At 46.2% G+C, this 11607-nt stretch overlaps 1 protein-coding gene across 1 annotated transcript; it reads right to left on the bottom strand.

Annotated features, from left to right (window-relative positions):
- Window positions 1-2984: 2984 nt before the first annotated feature.
- LOC123048871 (putative F-box/kelch-repeat protein At5g24040) lies at window positions 2985-5640 on the bottom strand. Its single transcript, XM_044471898.1, has 2 exons — window positions 5437-5640; window positions 2985-4304 (listed from the first exon to the last, which is right to left on the bottom strand). The coding sequence occupies exons 1-2, from the start codon at window positions 5478-5480 to the stop codon at window positions 3122-3124; spliced, it is 1227 nt and encodes a 408-aa protein (XP_044327833.1). The 5' UTR covers window positions 5481-5640; the 3' UTR covers window positions 2985-3121.
- Window positions 5641-11607: the final 5967 nt, after the last annotated feature.

The raw sequence follows: 11607 nt of genomic DNA, 5'->3' as shown, positions 1-11607 counted from the left end.
AGAAAGAAATGAAAAAAAAAATGAAGACACAATTGCAAAAAGAATGGAAAAACAATGAAGACCGATAAAGAAACAAAGGAAAATAGAAAAACCAATGAAAATCAAGAAACAAACAAATAAAGACGAAGAAGAAAAACCAACATAAACCAAGAAAGAAACGAAAAAAACAAATGAATTAGCAAAGAAAATGGAAAAACCAAAGAAAACTAGTAGGATCGCGAGGCCAACCACACCTGAGAAGTCTGTCCGCAGTCCACGGTCTGTTCCTGAAACAGCAACCAAAGGTGGAACTTGATTTTTCCTTCAGTTTTGACCTTCCAAACACCATTCAACAGAACCAAGTGCAGCCGCCCAATGAATTGGGCACGACACGCCGATTTGGCCGAATAACAGCCATCAGCCGAGAAGCGGCAAGAGATGCAATCAGGAATAATGTAGAGCTGCACGGTCTGAATCTTTTCCCAAAGCTGAGAAAACTGATGCAGCTCCTCCTCCGAGTTCATACGCAAGAGGCCCCGCATCCAGCAGCCATTCATCAGAGCCTCTTTCACCAAGATGTTTTTCTTCCTCGTTCGCTTGAAGAGAAGTGGCGCAAGTCTGGCCGGTTCCGTTCCCTCTAGCCATCTGTCCTTCCAAAACTTGGTCAAGCATCTCCAACCGTGATCCTAGTGCAGGCCTGAAACAACATCACATCAGTGGAATCACAGGGCACCAAAAGTCCTTTTCCACGGTCTATTAACATTGTCCCACTCCATCCAAAGCCAGCAAAGGCGCAGAGCTCGACCAAAGCAAGATAAATTTTTAATATCAAGCCCCCAGCCACCTTCGGAGAGCACACTTTTTCCACATCACCATGCATTTCCCATCTTCCTCTCCGGTCCACAGAATAATAATCATAGCACTCACCCAGTCTAAAATGTCCCATTTTCATTATTGATGAGGTTTTTAGTTCTTTCTTTCTCGCCACTTTTTTTCCTTTTTCTTTCGCTTTTTGTCTTTTCGACGTTTTCCCTTTTTGCATACATAACCTTTAGTGTATCATACAGGCAGAACATTTTCGAAAAAGAAGCGGTGATACCTTTTCAGTTACGAGAATGAACATTTTTTTATCAACATACAAATATGCGATGAATATTATTTTTATAAATACAGGATGGGCATTTTTATTAATTATGCTACTTCCAGTATTTTAAATACATAATGAACATTTTTTAAATATGTGAATGAAAATTTTTAATCACGGGAAAACAGTATTTTTTTTACAGGATAAATATTAAAGATATGTGAGAACATTTTCCTTTAATTCTCGAAAAAAGTTTTTATTCTTTAATTCGTGAAACTGAATCCCTTAAACCCTTATTTCTGCTTCAAGACTCTGATATGCACCTATGCCTACTACTACTTGAGTGATGTGTTTCAGTGGAATAGTAATTGTACTACTCACCCATTCTAAAATCTCCCATTTTCATGACTAACAAAGGGATTCAGTTTATACCTCCTGGTCATAAGATAAGGTGTTTTTTCCCCGCAAAAAAAGAAAGAAAAGAAAAGAAGATAAGGTGTTTTGCTTCCCCAACCAATTCCAGTTCAGTAAACAGTGTTGTAATGGGCATGAATGATGATGATTGTGAAACCACACCCCTGCATACCTTTGAACAGTCTCAAGAAATATAAGATAAAACTCATTCCAGTTCTGAGTGATGATGAGAGGGGCATCAGTGAAAGGATCAACCTCCGAATTACAGAAATCAAGGAGCGGCAATGTTGTACACATATGAGCGTAGATGAATCACGTCTTGCATCTACTGGACTCATGTGTATTGCGGCGGAGGCCAACATCATGTCTGAGTTGACTCACCACAACGACGAAAGCGACAAGGTTTACCTTGGATCTTATGGTCAGCAATGGGGCTGGACGCGCCGCGGTTTCTGCCGCCTTGTTGGGTATAGCCGTATAGCGAAGGAGGCTATGTTGATGCTTTGCTACATGAAAGGAGACGAAGGAGATATCCCTTACATCCATTCAGAGTTTAGCACGTGTTCGACGGTCCGGACTAGAACACTGGAAGTTTTCACCATTATCTAAAACTCATATGTGCTTGATGCTGCTGGTGTACATGGTAGAGATGTGCCTTCTTCAGCTGAGAGATCTACAAGGGACGTTGCTGCTGAGATTGGTGCTGGAAAACCGAAGGGTGTTGATAAATCTGATGCAGATCAGGAGAGGACAGAGAAGAGAGAAACTATCTCAGCGTCTGCTGAAAAAAGAGATAATGAGGACACAGTGGGTGATGAATCTGCTTTAGATAGACACAATGGAAAGATCAAGGAGAGCAAAAAATATCAGCGGCACTGGAAAGGCCAAGGCATCGATTAAATCACTACGGCCCAAGTGTGTGAAGGGAAGTCTGCCCAGATTGTAGTATGATCTTTCTTCTTAACAATTTTTTTTTTTGCGACTGATTCTTCTTAACAAAATAACACGCTGCCGAGCTCATAGCAGCAAGAGAAAAAAAATGGATGCTACATTTCAGTCGCAATAAGCTGCATCAAAGCTAACACCATGATTTTCTATACAATACAGCAGTAGACTAGCTAGTAAACCTTCATAATTTTTGAGATTTCCTTGTGAGTTGGTATGTCCTTAAATGTTAGGACCTTTCATCCGTGGTAACAAAGATTACAAACATCACTCTAAAGGTTTTGGGGGAATACCAGCCTAATATTCTTAGGCAAGTTTTCTCAAACTCTGGCCTACAGATCAAAAGAAACAATGCTGCGAATTTACATTACCTTGCCGCGACATGAATGTAGAACCACGTGTTCTGTTTATCAACAAGAACAAGCAATCCAAGAGGACTACTAACCAGTAGTCGATTGCATCTAGCAATGCATGCTAACAGTAGGTGCAATTTCAGGACCATCGTTTTTTTTCTGAACTAAGCTAAGGAGAGGCACATGGTCTGCAGATCAAGGAACACAGGTGCATGAATAATCATAAATAAAGTACTTTCTTATTCACTACACCACTGGCTTGAGCTCAATATAATATACTTGTAAAAGCAGCAGTCGAATGGGCATATGCAAGAGTAAAAAACACGCGACAAGCAAACATGATCGTTCACTGGCGAACACCATAGACCAAACTGGGGAGCACCCAGAGGCTCTCAAGCTGATTGCTTCTGCCTCCTAGAATGTATGAATCGGAGCGAGTTGTGCTGTAAACTGCCTGACCAAGCTCTACAGCAATCCAAGGTTCATCAGAGTCTTTGGACGCACTCGGAAGGTAAATGCAGTTACTCTTTCCGCCCCATCTTTCAGGGTTCATGCAAGAAAATGTAGGGCTCCTCCTATCAAGGCTGAGAAAGAGAGCCCAGTTTTCCAACTTCTCCATCTTTGTCCACTTAGTTGGTTCGGCTGAAGAATCAAAGCGGAAGACTTGAAAGGTGCCATTGCTTATCAAGTCATCAACAAGATCAACCATGAGAAGCATGTCACCACAGACCACCAACCATGGATCATAATTCAAGCCAACAACGATGTCCTCTCCCCACACAACATCGACTTCCTGCACGCTGGGCTGAGGTGCCAAGGATATGGTTTTGAGCGTGTGGGGAAAGTCTATGGCAAACATCTGACCTTTGAACAAAACAATCTGAATAAAGAATTGTTCAGAAACAAGAGGGTACTCTGTCCAGGAATTTGTTCCAACCTGCCACTGGAACATGGATGATTTCGAGAAAAGGAGGAGACACGAGCTGGATGAACTGAGTGGAGCCATAAGAATGCCACAATAGATCGCACAACCGCTGTTGGCTTGGAGTTTGGGCAGCTTCACCTTAGTACATGTGTAAACATCGACAAGGAGAAGGTGCTCCAAACAGGAGAAAATAAGATGCCCATATGAGCAGCCCAAATAGCGCATGTAATTTGGAGCATTACGGGGAGCTGAGCGGCGAAGAGATAAGTCTGTCCTCACAGGATCACAAAGACGCCATTTGTAGTTCGATAAAAGATAATACCATGTGCCGCAATGCCGATTAGCCCTACGCAAACCTGCTTTGAGATGGAGAGGTGGGAAGACGAAGGCATATATGGATGATGGGAAGGAAAAGACCGCAGCACGCCAAGAGTGACAGGTGCCAGTAAAAGCAAGGAGATCATGGAATGAGCTTAAGAGAGCAATGATTAGGTGAAGCAGGCTGTCCGGTAGGTCTGCCCAAACACGGTGTTCAGATGAGGCTGAGGTAGAGACCAAGCAGTGGCAGATTTTCTTAGATGGCCACTCTGCGACGACCACTTCTCTGTCATACAAAAAATTCAAGAACGATGTATCAGCATTGAGGAATCAGATATCATAGAAAAAAGGTTGGAAATGTGGTAGTACTTAGGCTCTTACTGCAGTGCTACACATTAAGGAGAAACACAAATTTCCATGTCATTAAACATTAATGCTTTACATAGTAAGATGTATATCAAGATGGCACACTACAATTAAAATAAGCTACCCCAGAACAGCCAACAGCTTGATGCTCAGTACGACAGAATAAAGATAACCTTATTTAGTGAGCTAAAATTGGTACATCTCCGAATCATGCATTAGGGGGTGATATTTGGGAGCAGCTAGGCGCCACTCGCGTGAAAATCTGAAAACGGTCAGCCAATTCTCCCCCTCCTATCTCAACCATCGGATCAAGATCCAACGGACAATGCTTCATCTTCAACCTCAAATCGGTAAGTGTACTGTTTCTCTTCCCTCACCGATCCAGCACAGGCCTAACCGCCTGCCTCCGCCGCTCACGGCCAACGGCGCTCCCTGAACCGCCGCCCACCGCCGTGCTTCCGCCGCCCGGCGATGACCAGTTTTTTTCCGGCGAACCTGCACCATGCCCCACACCCCTAAGATAGATAATGAGGTCGTCTGCCAGCCTAAGATAGATACCGGGGTCGCCTGCCGGCTGCCACCCTAAGATAGACCCAGAGGGCTCCCCAGGAGAGCTCCTTCCTTCCCTCCAGCTGTTCCTTCCTTCACGCGAAATTCGATTGACCCAAATTAATAAATTCAGGCGACCACAAGTAGCTAAACTGGTGATGTTTGTACTTTGTAGAGTATTCTCGAAACAAATAACAAATCAAGTGCCACCAATCTCGCAAGACTCTCACCTGTTTATCCGGACAACATTTGTGCAATCTCGCAGTACGCTCACCTTACGCAACCAAAGCATTTCTCAGGGGCGGGCGTGCATCTCGGCAGGGGAGCATCATTCATTCGTGGCCGCGACAAGGAAACTGGCAAAATTACCAAGATGCACGACGGCTACTGACCAATAGCTGCTGTTCTTGGCTGATTCTAGTTTGGATCTAATCCACCCAACAAATTTGCACTAGGAAGAGGACGGGAAAAGTGAGGGAGGGAGAGGTAACAGGTGTGCAGACCTAGGGGCGGGTGCCGGCGGCGAGAGCTCGAGCGATGGCTGCATGGTCGCCGCACGCCAGTCTGCGTGCCTACCGCTACCGGTGCGCCGCCGTCAACGAAGAGGCGGTCAGGCGGAGGAAGCCACCGATCGCTGCCACATTAAAAAGGAATCGATGGGCTCCTTCGTCTGCGTGTTTTCTTACGCCGATGGGCATCGGTCAACCGATGGAAGGCACCGATCGATCGCCTCGCTAGTCATCGTACCTACGCGAGCCGTTCGATCTCGCTGTTTGTATCACTCGTCTTTCTTCTACCATAAGTACACAGGGAGAAGCGAAATAAATTTTTCTTTTTATCTAGTATATAAATAAACGGCGCAAACTCATTTTCAATGATTAAGAAGAAGAGTGTTGCCCAGTTAATTAGAGAAAAACCAGATGATAAACTATACAACTCACTGCACATACCCCGCAAAAAAAAACTCACTGCACATGACACAATATAAACCACACACTGCTACGAAGGAAATATCGACGAGTTTGTACCTTAGTGGCATAGTCGCCAATTCTCCCCAAGCAAGTGTTTTGACTTAAAGGAAGCAACCAATGACTGAGTACACATCGAAGTGGCAGAAGGGGCCACATGAAGATCCAAGCCAAATGAACAACACACATGCCAGCAATGGGGCCAACAATGGAACCAGGAATAAACGAGCGACAAAGCACTATGCAAGGTTGGCGCTGCGAAGAATCATCGAGATGGGCCATCCACCGCTTGTCGTCGTTGCCACAAGGACCCGCCACACAGTTTTGACTCCACTACAACAAAGGGACCACAACGAGCCCGCAAACATCTAGAGAGCCGACTACCACAGTCTCGCCGCAGCCTCGACCTCGCACACCCACATTGTCGCTGCCACACGAGCCATCGACGACCACCATGCCAACCACGGGTCTTTCCTGCCAAATCAATGTCCAGGATGGTGCCACTAAGAGTGAACACGACATCATAGATGTCATCATCGTCCGGACCCAAGGAGCTCGGACCTAGGGTTTCCCCTTAGAAACAAGGTTAGAGGGATGAGAACAACAACAATGACACCTTCATCAAGGAAATGACGTCTGTATGGGCGTCGTCTTAGTCGGGCCAGGACGCGCTGAGCACTACTTTCACCGGTTGTCTCGCCATCCAAACCCATAGTTGGCTAGCCACCGACACCACCACAAGCGCCATCCAACTCATCGCAGCCCGTCGCATGCCCATTGACCCACCATCGTCCAATCCGGAATCCCAGATCGGGGATGGCATAACGCCCCGTGCTTCGCCATGACGTGGTCCAGGGTCAACCGAGACCATCGCTGGAAGATCCATCGACGACCGCGACATCGCTGAGCCGCACAACCGGAAGACGAAGACTCACTCAAAGCAGCCACGAACGTTGAGCCCAGACGCCTCGTCGGGTGATCCACAACGTGGCCGCTCCCGGGAGGAGCACGACCCATATCGCGCAACAAACTAGACAAGGCTTTTACACCTAACTAGCGGGCAGAGGTGCGGCGGCACACCGGGCCAATTGGGAAGTCTGTGTGTGTGCCTTTGTTGTTTGTTTTGCATGAGAAAAAGACATGGTGGCTTTTAAAGGGAGCTAACGGAGTTATGCCTTTTGTTTACTTAGCCGAGTCATGCAAGTCATTGCATTTTTTTGCATGGTACATACAAGTCCTTGTTGCCATTTTTGGCATTTTTTTAGTATGTTTAGCTTATTGTCTTGTGTTTCAGTTTTGACCGACTTGGCGGTCGCGCCGCTCATACTACTATGACGGTCTTGCCTCACACCCTAGACCGAGAGATTATGGGCACTGACGGGAGGAATTTGGGAGAGAGAGAAGGGCGCCATTGATTGGGACTAAGGAGGGGGGAGGGAGTAGGTGGGCAATATCTTGCGTCGGTTGAGGCTTCTCCAGGAAACCGAGAAGCGGAATGTGTCCCTCCATCCACCACGGGTCTCCACCATAGCAACTCCACGTGTCGTCCGCATCTCCTCTAGTGATCGTTGTCGATGGCGGACCCACTAGAATTTGGGGGAGAGGACGGGGAGGGGAGACTGGAGAGGTCACGGTGTTGTTGCTACGCTGCCTCTCTGAGCACATTGTCGCTGCTCTGTCCTCGTCGCTACCGACGATGACGCAGTTTTTTCTTTTTTCTCGACCGGCCGAGAATTGACATAGGATCTGAGAGAGCATTTTCTAGAGGATAATTTTTTAGAGAGGAGTTGGGAAGCAGTAGATGCTTCGGGAAGGCCTTCATATCAGTAAAACAAAGAAACACCCTCTACATCCATGTAAACCTGCCACATAAATCATCACAAAGCAATAAAAGTAGTCAAAACGAGAGAAAAAAGCTAGATACGGAGCATAGGCCCAAATCATGCTTCCATAACAAAAGTGCATTTGATTTTATACAAATTCCTCTCGTATTGGAAAATTTCACCAAGAACCACATCAATCCAAACACTCCAACTACATCAAAGTAAGCTATATTTCCTTGGACACACAAAGCAGGGGGGAAATAGCCTAACCTGGGGCTAATGGAGCAATGCTCTCCCCTGAATCACTAAATCGACAAAGAAGAAGTTATCATCACGTAGCCATGTAGAAGTAATTTATAGTCATAAAGATATTAAATTTATTGCAGACTAAGTTTTGCATATATCTTTGGAAAAACAGAGGGTTGGCGTTTTTTACCATGCAATTGGGCGAGGAAGGTAACACTAGTTCTTGGTCTACCTGGATGCATAGATCAAAGAAGAGAAACAATAGATAACAACCTCTAATTGTTCTCATAAATTTAACAGATGAGACAAAGCAATTCAAGCAAGCAACACAACCGTTTCAAATAGAAATATATGAAAGTAAGACCATATAATCAATGTTGGCATGCATGACAATTCCTGGCTAAGCCACGTTCAAAATTCTCAAAGTAAAATAATAATAATAAAATGGTGGTTTAATTGGTGTTGAACTCTTGATAATTTTTTCTTACTTCCAATCATCTCTCACTAGTACGCGTCGGTGCTATACAAACGGGTTTTAACCCCTTTCCGTGACAGCACTTGGAACCGTCGCCAAGTGAGTGTGGGCGATAGTGTTGGGGAACGCAGTAATTTCAAAAAATTTCCTACGATCACGCAAGATTTATCTTAGTGATGCATAGCAACGAGCGGGGAGAGTGTGTCCACGTACCCTCGTAGACCGAAAGCGGAAGCGTTTTATCAACGCGGTTGATGTAGTTGTACGTCTTCACGATCCGACCGATCCTAGCACCGAACGTACGGCACCTCCGTGTTCAGCACACGTTCAGCTCGATGACGTCCCTCGTACTCTTGATCCAGCTGAGGCCAAGGGAGAGTTCTGTCAGCACGACGGTGTGGCGACGGTGATGATGAAGTTACCGGCGCAGGGCTTCGCCTAAGCACTACGACGATATGAGCGAGGTGTGTAATTGTGGAGGGGGGCACCGCACATGGCTAAAAGATCAACTTGTGTGTCTATGGGGTGCCCCCCTCCCCCGTATATAAAGGAGGGAGGGAGGAGGCCGGCCGGCCCTAGGGGGCGCGCCCAAGGAGAGGAGTCCTACTAGGACTCCAAGTCCTAGTAGGATTCCACTTGGTGGAAGGGGGAAGAAGGAAGGAGAGGGAGAGGGAGAGGGAAAGAGGGGCCGCGCCCCCTCCCCTAGTCCTATTCGGACTCCCCTTGGGGGGTGGGGGGCGCCACCTCCTGGCTGCTGCCCTCTCTCTCCCCTAAGGCCCATTACTTCCCCCGGGGGTTCCAGTAACCCCTCCAGCACTCCGGTTTTACCCGAAACTATCCGGAACACTTCCGGTGTCGGAATAACATGGTCCAATATATCAATCTTTATGTCTCGACCATTTTGAGACTCCTCGTCATGTCCGTGATCTCATCCGGGACTCCGAACAACCTTCGGTACATCAAATCACATAACTTATAATACAAATCGTCATCGAACGTTAAGTGTGCGGACCCTACGGGTTCGAGAACTATGTAGACATGACCGAGACACATCTCCGGTTAATAACCAATAGCGGAACCTGGATGCTCATATTGGTTCCTACATATTCTACGAAGATATTTATCGGTCAAACCGCATAACAACATACGCTGTTCCTTTTGTCATCGGTATGTTACTTGCCTGAGATTCGATCGTTTGTATCCACATACCTAGTTCAATCTTGTTACCGGCAAGTCTCTTTACTCGTTCCGTAATGCATCATCCCGCAACTAACTCATTAGTCACATTGCTTGCATGGCTTATAGTGATGATCATTACCGAGAGGGCCCAGAGATACCTCTCCGATACACGGAGTGACAAATCCTAATCTCGATCTATGCCAACTCAACAAACACCATTGGAGACACCTGTAGAGCATCTTTATAATCACCCAGTTACATTGTGACGTTTGATAGAACACTAAGTGTTCCTCCGGTATTCGGGAGTTGCATAATCTCATAGTCATAGGAACATGTATAAGTCCTGAAGAAAGAAATAGCAATAAACTAAACGATCATAGTGCTAAGCTAACGGATGGGTCTTGTTCATCACATCATTCTCTAATGATGTGATCCCGTTCATCAAATGACGACACATGTCTATGGCTAGGAAACTTAACCATCTTTGATAAACGAGCTAGTCAAGTAGAGGCATACTAGGGACACTCTGTTTGTCTACGTATTCACACATGTACTAAGTTTCCGGTTAATACAATTCTAGCATGAATAATAAACATTTATCATGATATAAGGAAATATAAATAAGAACTTTATTATTGCCTCTAGGGCATATTTCCTTCAGTCTCCCACTTGCACTAGAGTCAATAATCTAGATTACATAGTAATGATTATAACACCCATGGAGTCTTGGTGCTGATCATGTTTTGCTCGTGAGAGAGGCTTAGTCAATGGGTCTGCAATATTCAGATCCGTATGTATCTTGCAAATCTCTATGTCTCCCTCCTTGACTTGATCACGGATGGAATTGAAGTGTCTCTTGATGTGTTTGGTTCTCTTGTGAAATCTGGATTCCTTCGGCAAGGCTATTGCTCCAGTATTGTCACAAAAGATTTTCATTGGACCCGATGCACTAGGTATGACACCTAGATCGGATATGAACTCCTTCATCCAGACTCCTTCATTTGCTGCTTCCGAAGCAGCTATGTACTCCGCTTCACATGTAGATCCCGCCACGACGCTTTGCTTGGAACTGCACCAACTGACAGCTCCACCGTTCAATATAAATACCTATCCGGTTTGTGACTTAGAGTCATCCGGATCAGTGTCAAAGCTTGCATCGACGTAACCATTTACGACGAGCTCTTTGTCAACTCCATAAACGAGAAACATATCCTTAGTCCTCTTCAGGTATTTCAGGATGTTCTTGACCGTTGTCCAGTGATCCACTCCTGGATTACTTTGGTACCTCCCTACTAAACTAATAGCAAGGCACACATCAGGTCTGGTACACAACATTGCATACATGATAGAACCTATGGCTGATGTTGGAGAACGTAGTATTTAAAAAAAAATTGCCTACGATCACGCAAGATCTATCTAGGAGAAGCATAGCAACGAGCGGGAGAGTGTGTCCACGTACCCTCGTAGACCGAAAGTGGAAGCGTTTAGTAATGCGGTTGATGTAGTCGAACGTCTTCGCGATCCAACCGATCAAGTACCGAATGCACGGCACCTCCGCAATCTGCACACGTTCAGCTCGGTGACGTCCCTCGAACTCTTGATCCAGTTGAGGCCGAGGGAGAGTTCCGTCAGCACGACGGCGTGGAGACGGTGATAATGAAGTTACCGGCGCAGGGCTTCGCCTAAGCAGTACGACGATATGACCGAGGTGTGTAACTGTGGAGGAGGGCACCGCACATGGCTAAGAGATTGTCTGTTGTGCCTTTGGGGTGCCCCCTGCCCCCGTATATAAAGGAGGGGAGGAGAAGGCCGGCCAACAAGGGGCGTGTCAGGGAGAGGGGAGTCCTACTAGGAGTCCAGTCCTAGTAGGATTTGGCCCCACCCTTTTTTCCTTCTACCGGAGGGGGAAAAGGGGAAGGAGAGGGAGTAGGAGAAGGAAAGGGGGGTGGCGCCCCCTTCCCAAGTCCAATTCGGCCTCCTCCC

The sequence above is a fragment of the Triticum aestivum genome, chromosome 2D, assembly GCF_018294505.1.
Source record: "Triticum aestivum cultivar Chinese Spring chromosome 2D, IWGSC CS RefSeq v2.1, whole genome shotgun sequence".
NCBI lineage: Eukaryota > Viridiplantae > Streptophyta > Magnoliopsida > Poales > Poaceae > Triticum > Triticum aestivum.
This window is presented reverse-complemented; position numbering and strand designations above follow the sequence as displayed.

What these genes read in the sequence shown, in the direction of transcription:
- LOC123048871 (XM_044471898.1), bottom strand. Translation starts at nt 5,480, where the DNA reads ATGCAGCCATCGCTCGAGCTCTCGCCGCCGGCACCCGCCCCTAG. An exon ending in CCGCCGGCACCCGCCCCTAG is followed by an intron (nt 4,305 to 5,436) that starts GTCTGCACACCT and finishes TTTGTATGACAG; the next exon opens with AGAAGTGGTCGTCGCAGAGT.